The sequence below is a fragment of the Naegleria gruberi genome (genome assembly GCF_000004985.1).
Source record: "Naegleria gruberi genomic scaffold NAEGRscaffold_20, whole genome shotgun sequence".
Lineage (NCBI taxonomy): Eukaryota > Heterolobosea > Eutetramitea > Acrasida > Naegleriidae > Naegleria > Naegleria gruberi.
In genome coordinates, this window is record NW_003163307.1 from 273486 (window position 1) to 291443 (window position 17958).

The window sequence follows — 17958 nt, forward strand, 5'->3', positions numbered from 1 at the left end:
CAGTAATTGAAAATATTTATTATGGAATTCCCGAAGGAAAGGAAATAATGAAGAGTGGAAACAGTGCTTGGAAATTATATAAATATGGAACAATTAATGAAGAACAATTTTGGAGAGCAGTCATTGATGAACACTATCAAACTATTATTTCAAATATTAATGTATTGAATGGATTTGTACTTTCCAATGAAGAAAATGAGGATCAAACTAAACACAGATTAGGTCAATACTTTGGAAATTATTTGAGAAATAATTTACGCTTCTTTGAATCAACATTACAATTAATTCAAAGATTGAATGACCAAATTTCAAGCTATCCTCAACTTGAAGCTATTGCCATCCTTTCTAATCACTCCAAAGAATGGTGTCACTATATTTATTCTGAAAAGGATAATGGCAGAGTTGAAAAACTATTCAAGAATAATCTCTTGAAAAAATCTCAATATTGTCCTGAATTAATTATTTGGTCATGTGATGTCAATGCTGCTAAACCAGAAAAGGCCATTTATCAACTCTTAATTGATAGAATCAAACAACATGTGAATTCTCAAATTGAGCCTCACAATATTTGTTTCATTGATGATAAAGATAGAAACGTAGAAGCTGCTACAGAAGTTGGAATTTCCACCATTCAATATGATGCCTCTCTTCCAGATCAATACGATTTCACATCCTTTGAAGGAAAATTAGAACAATTTCTTTCTCAATAAAGCTGTATATTCCACTATTTTCATCACCATTGCAATTATCCAATCAAATTGAAATATGATCTCTTCAATACTTATTATTACTGTCTTTACAATAAGCAATCAATTAGAAAGATAAAAACTAATCAAAAAAATGCTTCACAAGGTCGTTCATCGTTCCACAAAATCTTTGCGTCATCATATTGTTGGTGCAGGAATTTCATCCTGTACAAATTTGAATGTAATTCCCTCTCATGATAATAATTCCCTGCTGATGATTAACAAGGGAGGAAATGGTATCACGATGAAAAAGTCACTCGGAATGATTAATAATCAGGAGAGAAATTTTTCAACTCTCAACATTTGGAGACAACAACAACAAGAAACAAGTGAATCCAATTTAGCAGACATTGAAACACAATATACAAAGGATGTTGCTAATAATAATGACTATTTCTTGAGTTTTGCAATTGTTGCTGGAAAATTTGAATCTGGAAAACCTGCAGTTTTTGTTGATTTTCTTTCAGAATTAATCCAGAAAAAAGATGTTGAAGGATTGAAAATGGTATATTATTTATGTACAAAAGAAGTAGGTATTTCACTCAATTGTCTCTATAATTGTATTTAGAAATTATTGGAAAAAGGTTTCAAGTGGGTTTTGAGTGACGAAATATTATTGGCAGCAATCTATGACATTAGATCTAATTTATCACTTGATGAAATCAAACAGATTTATAGTGAAACATCTAATAATATTTTGGAAACATGTAATACATTGCTGAGACCTGTTTTGACAAAGCAAATTCAACACATTACAATCAATGGTCTTGAAAGAAAGTTTGTAACCACATTTGAAGTATTTGACTATCTCAAAAAGATTGCCAACGTTTCAAAGCAAGAAAAGGAGAGTATTGCCAAACAAAAAATTCATATTCTCTCACAACTCTTTTCAACTCTCAAATCCTCACATGAAATGAAACTTTTGATGAAGATTATTTCATCCTCAAGTTCGAGTTCACTCTCTGGTGTAAAGAAAAAGACATTTTTAAAATTTTTATCTGAAGCACTTGAAAAGTCAAAACTCAATAATTCTGCCAAACTTTCTGTAAATCAAATTGCTGACTCTATTTCTATTTACACCAAGACCAAGGAAGTTGATTTACTGTTTGAAGAATTATTCACTAAAAATTCACTTTTCAACATTTCAAACGAATCCTCACCACAATTCCAAATAGGAACTGTTATTCCACCAATGTTGGCTAAACCAGTTAAACAGCTCAAAGAAAACTTCCTTCAACATTTGAAAAAGTCAGCTGATGAAACTCAATTATTATGTGAATACAAGTATGATGGCGAAAGATTATTGCTACACTACGATGCAACCAATAAGAATCTGATGAGCTTCTCAAGAAACGGAAAACAATCAGCTCTATTGGAAGATTTCCCACAGGAGAAGGAAGAGCTCATTAAGTCTGTCTTACAATGTGATAAGAGCTTTATTATTGATTGTGAATACATCATTCTGGGTAAACAATCAGGAAAGCCACTTTCATTCCATGAATTCCAAAACAGATCAAGTCTTGCATCTGTTTCTATCCCTTCAATTCGTGCCTTTGATATTATTTACTTTGAAAATGGACCAATCATTGAATCTCCACTTTTTGAAAGAAGATTGAATCTTGACTCTCTAGTTTCTTCAATCAATAATCCAACTCTTTCCCTCTCTAAAGGCAAATTATTCAATATTGCCAATGAAAAGGAATGCATTGCAGATGTTTATGAGTTTATGAAAGACTCATTGCAAGACTCATGTGAAGGACTCATGATTAAGCCAGTCTCTACCAAATACGAATTTGGTAAGAGAGGATGGTTCAAATTGAAGAAGGAATACATGCCAGATGGATTATATGACACCCTCGATTTGATTCCAATAGGTGGATGTAAGGGAGTAGGAAAAAGAATTGGCCTCTTTGGATCCTACTTGATGGGAGTAAGAAATCCAAAAGATGGTAAGATTTACTCTGTATGCTCAGTTGGTACTGGACTCAATAATGAAATGTTAGAGACACTCACTGAAGAAGCATTGGAACAATATATCCCTGCCCCAATTGCCACTGATCCATCAGCATTAGAGGAAAAGTATGGCATTGTTGTCTCCAAGTCTGTCTTTAAACAAGTTGATTGTTGGTTCCAACCAAATCTCGTTTGGGAAATTGCTGGCTCTGATATCCTCTCATCAAGTGGATCATCCTCTGGTTATAGTATTCGTTTTCCAAGATTCATCAGAAAGAGAGATGATAAATCAGTAGAAGATAGCACCTCACTCGAACAATTAAGTGAAATGTTTATTGCCCAAAATTCAAAAAATGAATAAACCATAAATTTGTTCGTCAAACACTTTTTCCTCTCTTCCCAAGGTTTAATAACCTTCAAGTAGAGTGAATGATGATAACTACAACAATCTTTAGCTGGAATTACCGTCTGAATTGTAATGTAGATAGATTGTACGCTGACTTTAATGAACAATTAACCAACCTCTTCATACTAAGAAGAAAATTGTTCAAATTTTGTCTTGATATATTTCAAGAAAACTTTTCTTTTGCTTACGAAGTTGCCTGCTGACAACAATAAAATTTAATAATAAAATTCAAAGGAAGAAGCCAAACATATAGATCAATTCCAAAATGTATTATCTATTATTATTAATCTTCTTGATGATGATATTGAAGATTGTTAACTTGACCAAAATTCTATTGAATCTTTTTTCTGTGTATTTAAAAAATGAGTCAATCCCTCGCTCTCAAAATTATTCCTTTCCTCGATGTTCATCTCATCTTTCCATTGCTCGAATTTCTCGAACAAAATGAGGTAGGTTATATGATGATTATTGTTGTTGTTCAATAATCTTGTCTTATTATTATTTCTTCTTCTACTATATTATTATTATAAAATATATTTTAACTCGGGTGCGATTAATATTTGCGCTTTTTCCTATGATGAAATATTTTGTTATTGTTGTATTATATAATATAGATTTATCCAAAACAACAAGTACAACTTGCTGCTTTTGAATTATCTAAGAAGACTAAAATGTTAAACTTCCAAAAGGAAAAGCAAGAACTTGTTGGTATGACAACAACTATTGACTATCAAAAGGAAGAAAAGGAAATTATGGATCAAATGCAAAACTATAAACAAGTTTGTGAACCTCTTCTTACTAAATTGAAGGACTATAATCAAAACAAGGATAATATCAAAGAAACTCTCCAAGTCTACCTTTCAAATGATACTAGAATTAATCATGAAATGTTGGATAAGCTTTATGATTATGCCAAATTCATCTATGAAACTGGAGATTATGAAACAGCTGCTGCCTTGTTGGCTGATGTTAAACAACTTTACGAATACAATGTTGATAAAGCCTATTTGTCAGCTTGGGGTAAATTGGCTAGCGAATTGATGTGTAAGGAATGGGAAAGTGCTAGTGCTGCTTTGAACGAATTGAAGGATTTGATGGAAAACAGATTCCAACAATTGCTTCAACATGAAAGAACATCAGCAAATACTGCTACCACTGCTTCTGTCACTGCTCCAATGACAAAGGTTGGTCCAGGTATTAAATCTGTAGAATTGGATTTAATCAATGCTAGATGTTGGTTTATTCACTGGTCTCTCTTTGTTGCTTTCTTTGACCAATCTAATTCCTACAAGGCATTGTTAGATTTATTCTTCCCACCTGTTGGTACTCCACACTCACAACATACCCACACTGATTTGACTTCCAACAAGTATATTTCTGCACTTTTCCAAAGTGGATGTGGATATATTCTTCGTTATTTGGCTATCACCATAATTTTAAGGAAACGTAATAAGGTTTACTTGAATGCTTTGGTCAAGTTCATGGAACAACATTTGATTATTAGATCTGATTTCCAACAACAAGATGAACTTTTGAGTGATCCTGTCATTCAATTCATTTATCAATTGTGTGTCACTCATGATTTCAAGGCTGCCCATGAAGCTCTTTTGGCCTCTGAATCCATCGTCAAGAATGATTACTTTACTCATAGCCATGTTAAGGAATTCATGAATCAAGGAAAGAATATGATTTTCGAAAGCTATGCTAAGGTTTCACACTCATTTGCTTATGGTGAATCCTCAAAGATTGATTTGCCTCTCGATGAAGAATTCATTAACTCTGCTGTCAATGCTTTGAAGTTACAAACTCAAGTCCAACTCGAATCTGAACAACACCGTGTGACGGTGAAGAAGACCCTTCCAAATATTTATCAACAAATTTTAGAAAGAACTGAAGACTCTGCCAATAAGACTATTAGTATTTCTAATGGTGCCAAGAATCTTCAAGCTCAAAGACAATCGAAAGAAAAATAAATGATATTTACATCTTATTTATTATGATAATTGTGGAATTGATTTTGAAGATGTGATTGGTTGAACATTTGCTGATTGAATCCATTATTGTTATTGTTCAAGTTATTCATGGTATTTGGATTAATTCCCATATTTGCAATGTTAAGTGGCATGTTGCCATTTCCATTCATATTGCTCATACTGTTCATATTATTCATGTTATTATTCATATTGTTATTCATATTATTCATGTTGTTATTCATATTGTTATTCATATTATTATTCATATTGCTCATGACATTATTTCCATTCATATTCATATTAACGTTCATGGAATTCATATTGTTCATATTGTTGTTCATATTATTATTCATATTGCTCATGCCATTATTTCCATTCATGTTCATGTTCATATTAAGGTTATTATTCAAATTGCTGAGATTTACAGCGTTGTTCATGCCTAAATTATTCATACTGTTAATACTATTAACCAGAGCATTATTGGCCAGTCCAAATTGCCTTGAACCCATCTGTTGATTATTCATTTGAGTGTTAATGACTATTGGCTGTTGCTGTTGTTGTGAATTAGACATGTTCGAGTTGTTAACAAAATTTAGAGGATTATTTGACTGTACGGTTTGAGGTTGTACACTTTCATATTCATCATAATGCTCCTGTTCTGGACTATCATCATAATACTCGTCATCATTACTAATTGGAGGAGCTGGATAATTCTTCTTCAATCTCATTTCATTTTGATTAACCATGAAAGGCATACTCAAGGGTGACATTCTACCTTGGTGATCATTTGGAACAGTTAAATTACCCATTGGAATGTATCTTAGAGAAGCATCTGTTGCCATAAAGGTTTTTCCTTTATCCAGAGAAACTTTCACTTCAACTTCCTCATCCGCATTTCCATCAGGTGTTTCACAAACAATTGTATTATCCTTATGAGGAGAAACATAGATACATCTCGCTCTTTTATCACCAAAATAAACGTAAACATTACTTGGTGCAACAATTTGTTGATTCAAGAGAACCTTAACAAGTTGCCCTCCTTGTACAATACTATATCTAGGACTAACTCTAAGCACTTTAGAAATCTTACTTCTACTGTGGTCAATTTTTTGTTGTCTCTTTTGATTACCTCTATCAGTAATTGTTTCAAAATAGGAGCTATCTACATGATGTACTGGTATTTTGTCTGGTGATAAAAGAGAAAATCTCAAAAAGAATTTTCTTCCATTCATATGAGATGCTTCATCAATTGTAATTGTATCAAAATGCATATCAACTCTTTGTGCATCACCTCTCATATTTGGTTTAGATTTTGATAATACGACTGGATCAAGAATATCTTTTAAAACTTCCTTCTGTTTTGTCTTGTAACCTAATAATGAAACCTTGATGGAATACAATTGATATCTTGGAATTCCAGAAACGTTTACACTAATAATATGTCTAGGAAGAGGTTTTTTGTTTTGTTTACCACCTGGTTGTGGATTTGGTGGTGGTAAATCAAATCCTTCCTCAATCATCATTAAACCCTCTGTATCAATACTAATTGTTCCTGTTGCTGATCCGGTATCAGGAATTACTACTATTCTATCCTTTGGTTTGGCATCCTCATCACTATGATATGAAGATGTTGGAGAATTAAGAGGTTTGAATTGATTGTTTTGACTAGATGATGGTTGTGGAGATTTATAAACACTTCCTCCTTGTTGAGTTGGCTGAGTTAGATTATTTGATTGTTGATGAACAATGTGTGATTGGTGTTGCTGCTGTTGTACAATTTGTGGCTGATGTTGCTGTTGATGATGGGCTTGTTGAACATGCAAGTTGTGTGGTTGGTGATGTTGTTGTGGAACACTTGATTCTGATGGTGGTTGAATTGGAGGAAGTTGAGTAATATTCTCATGATGATTTGGAAGAATTGGATTAATTGGTTGGTGATTCGGAATTGATGAATTAAGAGTACTGAGTATTCCAGTATTGTTATTACTGCTTTGTGGAGTACTGGAGGAAAAAGGCGGAGCACCTGATGGTGAAGAAGAGGAGAATAATCCAGATCCTAAAGTTGGTGTTGTAAGGTTGTTAAAAGATGTTGGAGTTGATAAACCGAAAGGCATTGGTAGTTCGCTACTCGAAGTGAGAGGAAATTGCAAAGAATTCTTTGTAATATTACCAGTGTTACCATTCATAGTTGGAGTATGATTATTATTTGGTGTAGAAAGGGAACCACCTGTAGTTGCAGAAACATATCTAATTGGTGGAGCTGTGGAAGGAGAACTTAGAGGTGTCGAAGAATGGAAAGCAAGACCTCCACTACTACTAGTATTGTGGTGAGATTGGTGATGAGAGAAATCCGAGATATATGGAGCCAAAGTTGTTGATGGGGAATGTTGCAGAGGAGAACTTTCATGAAATCTATGTGGATCCATATTCATGGGTGTACCAGCAGCACTTGGAGAAGTTTCCAATGTAATCGATCTAGATAATGAAGTGATTGGAGAATTCAAATCAAAAATTGCAAATGATTTAGAAGGTGATGGTTGCAAGAGTTGATCAACATCCAACTCTTGTTTAATTAAATCCTTCTTTCGGTTATTTTGTTTCATATTATTGGATGTTGAAGATGGAGGAGCAGATGAAGTTGTTGTCGTTACTAAATTACTTGTTGATGAATGTAAAGTTGATGTAGGATATGGTAGCATATTAAAAACACTACAACTACTAATTGATTAAATAAATTATAACACAAGTCAAATTAAAATAGTAGACTTGGTACAATTGTGGTGGTGGTTTTTTGGTTTGACTTGCTGAAATAATATTTTGACAATTTTTGTTCTTCCTTTGTTTTTGTGATGACTTAGTTCTTCAAAGGAAGTAGAAGTGCACAAGAGCTTGCTTGAAAAACACAGAAACCCGTCAAAATGGAAATGGCAAGTAAAAGTGCTGAAAGTTCTTTTTAGTTGGTAAATTAACGGAACATTAAAAATCAATAAGTTGATGAAAGCATCATCCATTCAACATTTTCGTCACGGATTGTGTTCATAACATTTATATTGGTAATTATGGAAAATAGTCACATGTGTTACCTTCTCTTCTTTTTAAATCTACTTACTTTTAGAACAAGAACTGAAATCCGAACACTTATTGATATTAAATAAATACTACACAACTACTACTACTGGTGTGTGATGATAGAGTTCTCAGAGTTGGTTATGTTGCTGCTTTTTGTTAATCTCAAAGAGCCATAGATTTTAATCTCCTTTTTGGACAAAACTGATTTGGCGGTTTTAAGGTGATCTGTTTGTTGAGGAAACTAGCTAGTTTTTGCACGCGCTTGTTGATGATGAAAGGTGTTGGTTCTATTGCTAAAACATTCACAGTGTTGTGCTTTAGTCGATAAAGAGAGACCTTCTATTTTGACGGAATCAGACTATAAGGCTGTAAACCGATCGTATACCAATCCTTAATAATATAAGTTATTCTTAATTGAATTTCTGTAATGTCGAAATGCGCCAATTTCCCAACTATGAAAGGGGTTTGTTCTAATTGATGTATTCTACAAGATTCTGTTGTCTTGAATATAGGTTATTTGTATTAACCAAGAAATCGTCTTACCCTCTATGAAAATTTTGAAATCACTTTTCTCTATAAATAAAGAGCCAAATCCAACAAATTTCATATTATGATATCGTTAACTTAATGAATAATAATCATACGATATGTTTCTCTAATATCCAGTGTTGTTATTGAGATATGCTTTGTTGAGATTGTGAATTCACGTTCAGATAGTGAAATTTGCTTAAGGAATGAAATCAGTGCTATTGGCGCAAACAATTACCCCTACAATCAGCTTTGGGGGAATTCTGGAATACTTCTACTGATCTCAAAGATAAACGAGGATACAGAATCAAACAAGCACAGACTGTTACCAAATAGCTTGGGATCTCGAACCTGGGAACTTGTTTTCATTAACCTCAAACGTTACTCAACGTAAACAATTCACAATCGGCAATTCAAGTATTACTTGTTTAGTATATATATTCCTTTATTTTTTTGGAGAAAATGCTTAACCTGACCCAGATATTGGGAAGAGGAAGCTATTAAATCTTGAAGCCTTGTATTGATTTGAGCAACATGTTTGCTGACGTAAAAAAAGGGTGTGTTTATAAATTAGTAGAATGTTAACAGTTATTTTAAGTTTAATTAATAGATTTCATCTTTTGGTAATTAATATTAAGTGATTTTAATTGTTTCATTTCACTTATTAATTTCACTCCTTCAATACCAATTCGATTGTAACATATATTAAGTGATTTTAATTGCTTCATTTCACTTATGAATTTGGCTCCTTCATCTCCAATTAGATTGTAAGATATATCAAGTGATATTAATTGTTTCATTTCACATATTGATTTGGCGCCTTCATCACCAATTTGATTGTTATAAATACTAAGTGATCTCAATTGTTTCATTTCACTTATTGATTTGACTCCTTCATCACCAATTCGATTGTAACATATAGCAAGTGACGTTAATTGTTTCATTTCAAATATGGATTTTACTCCTTCACCACCAATTCTATTTCCACTAATATCAAGTGATATTAATTGTTTCATTTCACATATTGATTTCGCACCTTCATCTCTAATTTCATTGTAAGATATATTAAGTGACGTTAATTGTTTCATTTCAATTATTGATTTGGCTCCTTCATCTCCAATTAGATTGTAAGATATATCAAGTGACATTAATTGTTTCATTTCACTTATTGATTTGGATCCTTCATCTCCAATTATATTGTTACAAAATGTAAGTGATGTTAATTGTTTCATTTCACTTATTGATTTGGATCCTTCATCTCCAATTTGATTCTTAGATATATCAAGTAATATTAATTGTTTCATTTCACATATTGATTTGGCGCCTTCATCTCCAATTTGATTGTTATTAATACTAAGTGATCTCAATTGTTTCATTTCACTTATAAATTTGGCTCCTTCATCTCCAATTTGAATTCCACGAATATCAAGTAATTTTAATTGTTTCATTTGAGTTATGAATTTGGCTTGTTCTATAGTGTCAAGCGAGGTTCTATAAAATTTAAGATTAACAATACTATTCATAAATTGACTTTTCATGAATAATTCAATTCTTGTTTCTGTAAATTTTTGTTTAAATTGAATAACAAGTTTTGAACGTTCCTTGATCACATTAAAGAATTGTTTTGAAATCAAGGAACAATTATTCAAAATAAACCACGAATCATCGAGCATGCAAATTATTTCAAAACAAACATCATCTGAAAATATTTCTTGTCGTTTCAGTTTAACCTTTTTTGCTTTCTCTTCCATATTATTTTCCTCCGAATAATTAATTAAATGATCATGATTTGCCAAATCTTGTCTATTTCGTTTGCTCATTTTTTTTTGAATTAATCGTTGGAGTTGGTGTACTCCCTTAACACCCAAAAGAAAATGAAATCACTGAACTGTACCACTTCTTTCTTACTGCTGATCACTCTATTACTGTTGTGTGTATGGTCATCATCTATCGGAGCAGTTGGTTCCTCCACACTCCAACATTTTCTATAAATTATTCAATAGTGAAAAGGAGGAGGGTATTAGTGGTGGATCTAACTTGTTACATTTCTATGCTAGTAATGTTAATTTGTACAACTCTCACATTAATATTATATGAATGTAATTGTTGTCTTATAATTTTATTAATACTGTTTTTGAAGACAAGAACTTGAATATATTGAGTCATGTTTGATTTAATATTTCAAGTGGCTGTTGTCTTCAGTATCAATTGATATTGTAGTTTATTTGAGGAATATTAAGCAAAGTATTCTAATTGACTCGTGTGTACATTAGAGATCTTCTCGAATTGAATCTGGTGCACAGTACAACACAACAAACAACACAACAAATCAAACAAGTACACGTACAAGTAATCAACAGGACAATCCCAAGAAGAGTGAGGGAGCTTATTGTTCCTGGAGATTTGTAAACGTAGGTAACTTGGGAAATTTTGTTTGTTTCGGGGTCCAATTTGCATGAAGGGGTAAATGATTCAACATTTGAACATGTTAAAATATCAAATGTGAAAGCTAGTTTTGCTCCTTCACTTGTATTGAATTCTAAACAAATTGGAAATGATTCACTTGAATATGTAACAAGTCCAAAGAATAGATTATCACTGAATGGTCTTTTTACAAAGGTATTAAGCGTGTAAGTTGTTGAAGTGACCGGATTACTCAATGTTAATTCTGAACCAGTGGAAACTAACTTGGTGAATGGAATTTGAAGATAATTACAACTTTCGTCATAAACTTGTGCATCTCCTAAATACCAAGAACCACTAGTGAATGGACCATTGTTATCTTGTAAACTGGATTGATATTTCAAATTATGAATCCATTCCTCCGATTGACCATCAATATTATTGAATATATTACTTGTCTGTAATTTGATTCCGAAAGTTGGTGATGTATTTACAAATGTTGACGAACAAATTAGTGAGAGAAATACAATGATTGTGCTTATGATTCGTGTAGCTTGTTGTTTTGTCATTTTTATTTGATGTTCTAGATTCATCTTCATTCTTGTCAGTGCCAGCGAACTGACATAGTGGAACTCTATTTAAAATCCATTTGAAAGAACTCCTTTTCTAATTGGCTGTTCTTTTAATTCAATGACAAACTACCTCCAGTCCTCGGTTTTACAACCTCCACAATCACTGAAGGCAATTTCACATAGTTCTGAATGTCTTTCTGCAAAGTTTGTATTCCACAATAAAACATTGGCATCAGCCCCACCAGTAGCAAAGTAATGGCCATCACTGGAAAATCTAGCACATTGAGTTGAGTTTGAATGACCACTAATAGTATACATTAATTGTGCATGCATAAGGTTCCACAATTTGATTGTGTTGTCCTCACCAGTTGATACCAAGTAGTTTCCACTTCTATGGAAATCAATGCCAGTGACAGGATAGTTATGAGCTTCAAATTTTTGCAATGGCTTTCCAGAATATCTTAAATCAAATAAACGAATCGAGTTGTCATTTGAGCAGCTAGCTAAGCTAGTTCCATCTGGAGAAAATCTCACCTTATTAATATAATCGTTATGCTGTCTCAAATCAACAATGCATGATGAACTGTTTGCATCGAATAGTTTAATTGATCTGTCTCTTCCAGCAGTCACTAAAACTCTTCCATCATACGAAATGTCACAACTTAGAGGAGGAAGTGAATGACCCAAATATGAGTTTACATATTGGCAATACTCCAAAGACCAAAGACGAGTTGAGTTGTCGGATGAGCAACTCAGAAGGTAATTTCCAGTCTTGTCAAAAGAAATGTCATTAATAGCTCCCTCGTGACCCTTGATTACATAAGATTCGTGTGGTCTACTATGAGCATCAACAGCAGTGTCAGTTCCTTCAAGACCTAATTTCATTATTCTGATATGTCTGTCATTTCCTCCTGTTGCAATCATGTGATTTCCCTCGTGTATTACTGGAGAGAATTTGACACAATATACTCCTCCGAGTTCATGATGTACATATTTCAAAGGAAACATGCTTCCCTTAATTTTCCACAAGAATAGACTCGAGTCCATACCAACAGAGGCCAATCTAGAACCTTCCGGACTGAAATCAAGACCTGTTACAAGTTCTGAATGACCCATAAATGTCGAATTCAAAGTTGGGTCTCTATCCTTCTTTGTTAATCGATAATTATCTGGCCTCAATCTCTCCGACATTGTGCCTCTGTATCTACCAATTCTATTCCAAAGATTGTCATCGTATTTTTCATTAATTTGATTCCATAATTCCATATCTTCTTCAGGAACAATTTTATCCTCAAATAAAGTTTGATGTTGACTCTCTGCATCCTTCAAGTGTTGCTGTACTTTTTTCTTTTTATGCTTGGCTGAAATATGAAGTTTAGATTTTTTGATATGATGTTGTTTGTATTCACTCTTCTCTGTTAGTGATGGATTCTTTGCCTCATCTTCTTTTCTCTTGCTAGTCTCTAGCACTTGCTTCACCTTTTTCATGGTGGGCGTTTCTGCATTAAGTGGATGCATTTTTTTGTCTTAAAAAAGGCGGCCGAAAATTTTGTACAAGAAATGGCGGCAACTTTATTTCTTTCTCATTGTCTTTTCAAATATTTGCTGTTGTGAATGAATACATCTCTTACAATATAATCGGGTTAAACCAAACCGATAGAGAGTTGTGGAACAATACTGTCCACAACATGAACATTGATTCTCTGAATGTCCTGACATTTCATTGAACATGTTGGTGATTTTCTCCTGTTGGCCGTGAGGAGGCGTCGACAAGGAAAGCATATGAAATAGTAAGGAATTGAATTCAGACTCGTTTGCTTGAATAATTCTTGTTCTGTTTGATTTAATTGACATGATTTTTATTGTGTGGTGAATTGGAGGCAACACATCATTCATGGTATGATTTAAATTCTTGAATTTGATGTGCTCCATCGTAATCTTTTCCACTCGATTGATGTTTCAAACTTTACATTGATGTAGGAGAAGCAGTTGCTGTTGTGGAATGTTTTTTGTAAACTTGTTGAAGTGGTAACATGGCATACTAGTATTTGTTACTTTTCACTTCAACTTGAAGAGAAATCAACACCATAAAAAAATGTCTGAACAACACCATCACTCACTGATGAATTTACCAACAGAGATTCATCATGAAATATTCAGCTACTTGGATTATGTTCGTGATATTTGTTGTGATCCAATACTTTTCCAACCAACAATTATCATGCCATCTACTTTGGAGGAATTTGAAGAAAATTTCTCCTCGGAAGAGTTTTTGGATTTTGATCATCCAAGTAAAGTACCATTCTTTCTTGCATGTAGATCATTGTTACGATCTGTAAAATCATTCAAGCCTACCATGTTGAACTTTACTATGTTCTCTGTTTGGAGACGTTGTCGATATAGTTTGGATGAAAGTTATCTTCAACAATTGAACGGCATTGTTCCTTGGTTTTATGAATCAAATAATAATGGAAAAAGTGCAATAGTTTGGTTGAATGAAATTTTAGAATTCTGTAAGAAAATGAAATGTCTATGCCAAACAGATCCTTTCAGACAGGTTGAATTTATTTCCTTTTCCTCTAGGTTGGGTAAAAACCATTGTGCATTTCCATATTTTAATTTTGGTTCTATTTTCTCACAAATTTTTATTCTGATACCAACAATCAAATATGTACTACTGAGAATCAATCAAACAATTCTCAAAGATTCTGCATTAACATTTGTGCAATCTTCTGTAGTTTCTAATAGAACCTATTTTACATACAGCAATAATATATATAGATCTGCCTTGGAACATGAACAAAATCCAAAAGCTCCTATTGAGATATTGAAAAATGTATTTCCAAACAGGTACCCCAGAAATATTGAAATTTTCCTCTATAATTCAATAGTTTCCAACGATTTTGTGCAGGCAAACTACTTAATTGATAATTTTAAATTGGATATCAATGCATTTTCTTATATTTGGAACGTAGAATCCAATATTCTTACTGCAATTGACTACACATTCTTTACTAACATTGTACTTATATTGCACAATATTTACAAAAAGTATCCCTATTTTAGAGTATTTAGGATTCCAATTGACTCTATAGATTGCTTGGAACTAGTCAAATCATTTCCGTTTGTGGACATTAATCCTTCTAAAAATATTACCAGAGCTTTTTTAGAAACTATTACCCAAAATGATATTCCACTTATTTATAGAGATTACAATATTAATCTCTCTAAACTTGGAACGCTTAATTTCTCTGCTAATTGCTTTCCTAATAATTTACAATTTGAAAATAGTAATAATAGTGATATTAATGGTGTATCTCCTTCAATGCTAACCAAGAAGCAACCTGATTTTAATGCAAGGGACAAGTTTGGAAATAATATCCTACATTATTACTTTATCGCTGGTTATGGCCATCCTGAATTCTGGGAACAGTTACCAAAAGAAGAGTTTGAAAGATTATTAGAGGAACCAAATAAGTTTGGTGTATCTTCTGCTGAGATTGGTTTGTTAAGAAAGAATAGATTAAATTTTGGACAATTTAAGAAGACGCTTAATTATGAGGGATTAGTTCAAACCTTTGGCATGCAACCCCCTAACCTATTATTTTTAGATGGATTAATAGTGGATGCAAGAATATTGCTTTCAGTTATTGGTGATGTGGACGAAACTTACAACTATGAAGATTACAAAGATATTGAGTACAGAGATGAAAATGGGAAACATTTAGTGCATTACTCAAAAAATTGTTTTGGTGATTCTTTGCCGAAACATTTGAAATTACCATTGCAAGATATAATTTTTTGTAAAGATAATAAGGGTACAATGCCTATTCAAACAAGCAATAATTATTATTACCATTCTTTAGACAATTTGGGATTGCTTGACAATATACCTAGAGTGAATTTTGTATCACACCAAGATGAATTTGGAATGCTTAGAATTTTATATCAAATGGTTGATTCATACTTAAATACGGACAAGATGGTTTGTGAGGCATTTTCTGTTGGATTTGATTACTCTTCTGGTCAACCAGAGTTACTATCATTATTTTCACATTATTCAGATGGTCGATATCATTTTTCAATTGATAGAAGCATTATGAAACAACTTCGAGGTATTAACTGCTTTGGATCAGTTGATGGAGATGATATTTCACATTTTGTTTTGAGGTTTTATTTCAACTTTATCAAAACAAAAGAGGGATGGTATGTAGACAACTCAATTCTCAAGGTGCTGATATCTAAGGGCTTGAGATTTGATATTGTTCGAAACTCTAAGGGACAAACTGCATTCGATTTGTTTGATGAGTTCACTGGAACTCCAACCATGATGAGGAGTGTGGCTCAAGTAAAGAAGGCTTGTAGGAGAGGAGTAACCAAATCAAAAGCATTGGCCAAATTCACCATTCAACACTCTCCTAACCTTCCTCAAGAGTTGATTTTGGAAAAAAGTGAAACACACCTAGTTGTTAAATCCAACACTGTTTCTTCTTTCCGTATTCATATCAAAAGAAGCTTGTATTTTGAAAAGAAACCTAATCAATAAGATTCTGATAAGGGTGTTAACTAACAATTCTAAAGATAAAAAGAAATATTAATATCCTAGTATTAATAATATTGTTCGCCTAACCAACAGTGAACTCTGTTTCCTTGTAACTCCTTTGAAATCGTTGAACTTGGAACTCAAGAAACTTGAATTAATAGTAAAACACTATTGAACCAACAGCATAACACAAAAAAACAAGAACACAAACCACTAAACAAAATGCCTTCTCTCTTTTCATCAGCCACAAAGAAGAAAAATACAGAAGGAGAAACACCCGAAGAAGTTTTTCCAACTTCCCTGAGATCATCATCAAGAAACGTTATTGAAAGGAAAGAAGTTAAAAGAATGAATGTTGTTAATGGATCAGGAACTGGAGCACTTATTCGTGCCAATCACAAAGAAGAAGAGGGATATGATCAAGAATTAGTTGACCACAGCGAAAATATTGTAGATTTAGTTATTGTAATGGATTGCACTGGATCCATGTCAGGTGAAATAGAAGCTGCCAAAACAACAGTACTTACAATTTTAGATAGTTTAAAGGATCACTTCAAAACTGATTTGAGATTTTCTGCCATTAGTTACAGAGATCACACTGATGATTATGCTGTGAGAGAATTCCCATTTACAAAGAATTTCGAGAAGGCCAAAGGATATATTGATACCATGTCAGCTCAAGGTGGAGGTGACCATCCGGAAGCTTTGGCTTCAGCTCTGAAAGTTGTCAATGAATTGCCATTTAATAAGAAGGGCAAAAAGATCTGTATTTGGATTGCTGATGCTCCACCCCATGGTATGAATAGCAGCGGTGACAGATACCCAGAAGGATGCAAGGATGAGGAAGGAAATGTCATTGATTGGATTAGATTGGGATCTGATTTACAAGAAAAGGGTGTTGTTTTCTATACATTAATTTGTAAAAGAGCTCAAAATGATCAACAATTAGCTCTTTTCATGGATTTCTTGGCCACCAAAACCGATGGCAAATGCATGCTATTGACAAATGCCAACAAGTTACCAAACCTAATTATTAATGGCTCCATTGAAAATGATGAAATGGATCAACTTATTGCCCAAAAGATAGAAGAATTAGGAGAAGATAAGGTGAAACAAATGAAAGAAGATGAGCTAATTGAAAATATTCAAAAACTTTCTAAAGATGCCAAGATTAATCATGTTCAAACCTATGAAGTAGTCTCGTCGAATACTAAGAACCTTATGGAATGTAAATCTTTATCAGCTGTAAATAGAAATCTGTATTCTACTGGCTCCAATAGAGTCGAAATGAAGGGTGCCGAATCAGAATCAAGTTTCGAATACGGTGCTCAATCAAGACAAGCTCCAAAGCTTGAACAATACAAGAAAGCTTGCTCTAGAAAGATGAACTCAATGAATATGAAATAAACCAAATGGAAATATATTTTTTTTAATGAAACAAAGCTAAACTTGATTGTGGAGTTGGAAAGGTATTATTCCAATTTAGTGTTTTAATGATGAATTGGATAGATATGGGAATACTCTATGTTCAATCATGCTTTGTAAGTGATTGAATTTGCTTTGTGAGTACTCCAAATGTTGCCGTATTAATAGTCCTCTAATTCATTTCCTTAAAGAAGATAGGAGTTACATCAATTGCCGAAGAATCATCACTAAAACATAAAAATAGATTTAAAAAAATACCGTATTCAGCTCCATTCCCACATAAACTTCTTTTGCCACTTGTAAATATTTACATTACACCCTCTCGGACTCGTGACGAGTG

General features: G+C 33.0%; 8 protein-coding genes across 8 annotated transcripts; 5 read left to right on the plus strand and 3 right to left on the minus strand.

The window, feature by feature from the left end:
• Positions 1–47: 47 nt before the first annotated feature.
• On the plus strand, positions 48–710 carry NAEGRDRAFT_66870 (uncharacterized protein; the record flags this gene model as incomplete). The annotated part of the gene is made up of 1 exon (XM_002677852.1): positions 48–710. One exon carries the CDS (start codon positions 48–50, stop codon positions 708–710), a length of 663 nt encoding a protein of 220 aa, XP_002677898.1.
• Positions 711–840: 130 nt separating this feature from the next.
• On the plus strand, positions 841–3060 carry NAEGRDRAFT_66871 (uncharacterized protein; the record flags this gene model as incomplete). Its single annotated transcript, XM_002677853.1, has 2 exons — positions 841–1275; positions 1315–3060. The coding sequence occupies 2 exons, from the start codon at positions 841–843 to the stop codon at positions 3058–3060; spliced, it is 2181 nt and encodes a 726-aa protein (XP_002677899.1).
• Positions 3061–3467: 407 nt separating this feature from the next.
• On the plus strand, positions 3468–5106 carry NAEGRDRAFT_79508 (uncharacterized protein; the record flags this gene model as incomplete). Its single annotated transcript, XM_002677854.1, has 2 exons — positions 3468–3554; positions 3720–5106. 2 exons carry the CDS (start codon positions 3468–3470, stop codon positions 5076–5078), a joined length of 1446 nt encoding a protein of 481 aa, XP_002677900.1. The 3' UTR covers positions 5079–5106.
• On the minus strand, positions 5080–7777 carry NAEGRDRAFT_57851 (eukaryotic translation initiation factor 3 subunit EifCe; the record flags this gene model as incomplete). The annotated part of the gene is made up of 1 exon (XM_002677947.1): positions 5080–7777. One exon carries the CDS (start codon positions 7775–7777, stop codon positions 5093–5095), a length of 2685 nt encoding a protein of 894 aa, XP_002677993.1. The 3' UTR covers positions 5080–5092.
• A 3147-nt stretch (positions 7778–10924) lies between these two features.
• On the minus strand, positions 10925–11647 carry NAEGRDRAFT_66875 (uncharacterized protein; the record flags this gene model as incomplete). The annotated part of the gene is made up of 1 exon (XM_002677948.1): positions 10925–11647. One exon carries the CDS (start codon positions 11645–11647, stop codon positions 10925–10927), a length of 723 nt encoding a protein of 240 aa, XP_002677994.1.
• A 216-nt stretch (positions 11648–11863) lies between these two features.
• Positions 11864–12787, minus strand: NAEGRDRAFT_3161 (uncharacterized protein; the record flags this gene model as incomplete). Its single annotated transcript, XM_002677949.1, has 1 exon — positions 11864–12787. A coding segment is annotated over one exon (924 nt), but the record flags the coding sequence as incomplete, so codon positions are not given.
• Positions 12788–13745: 958 nt separating this feature from the next.
• On the plus strand, positions 13746–16196 carry NAEGRDRAFT_66877 (uncharacterized protein; the record flags this gene model as incomplete). Its single annotated transcript, XM_002677855.1, has 1 exon — positions 13746–16196. One exon carries the CDS (start codon positions 13746–13748, stop codon positions 16194–16196), a length of 2451 nt encoding a protein of 816 aa, XP_002677901.1.
• A 440-nt stretch (positions 16197–16636) lies between these two features.
• NAEGRDRAFT_82581 (vWFA domain-containing protein) lies at positions 16637–17624 on the plus strand. The gene has a single exon (XM_002677856.1). The coding sequence runs from the start codon at positions 16662–16664 to the stop codon at positions 17598–17600; it is 939 nt and encodes a 312-aa protein (XP_002677902.1). The 5' UTR covers positions 16637–16661; the 3' UTR covers positions 17601–17624.
• Positions 17625–17958: the final 334 nt, after the last annotated feature.

What these genes read in the sequence shown, in the direction of transcription:
- NAEGRDRAFT_82581 (XM_002677856.1), top strand. Translation starts at nt 16,662, where the DNA reads ATGGATTGCACTGGATCCATGTCAGGTGAAATAGAAGCTGCCAAAACA.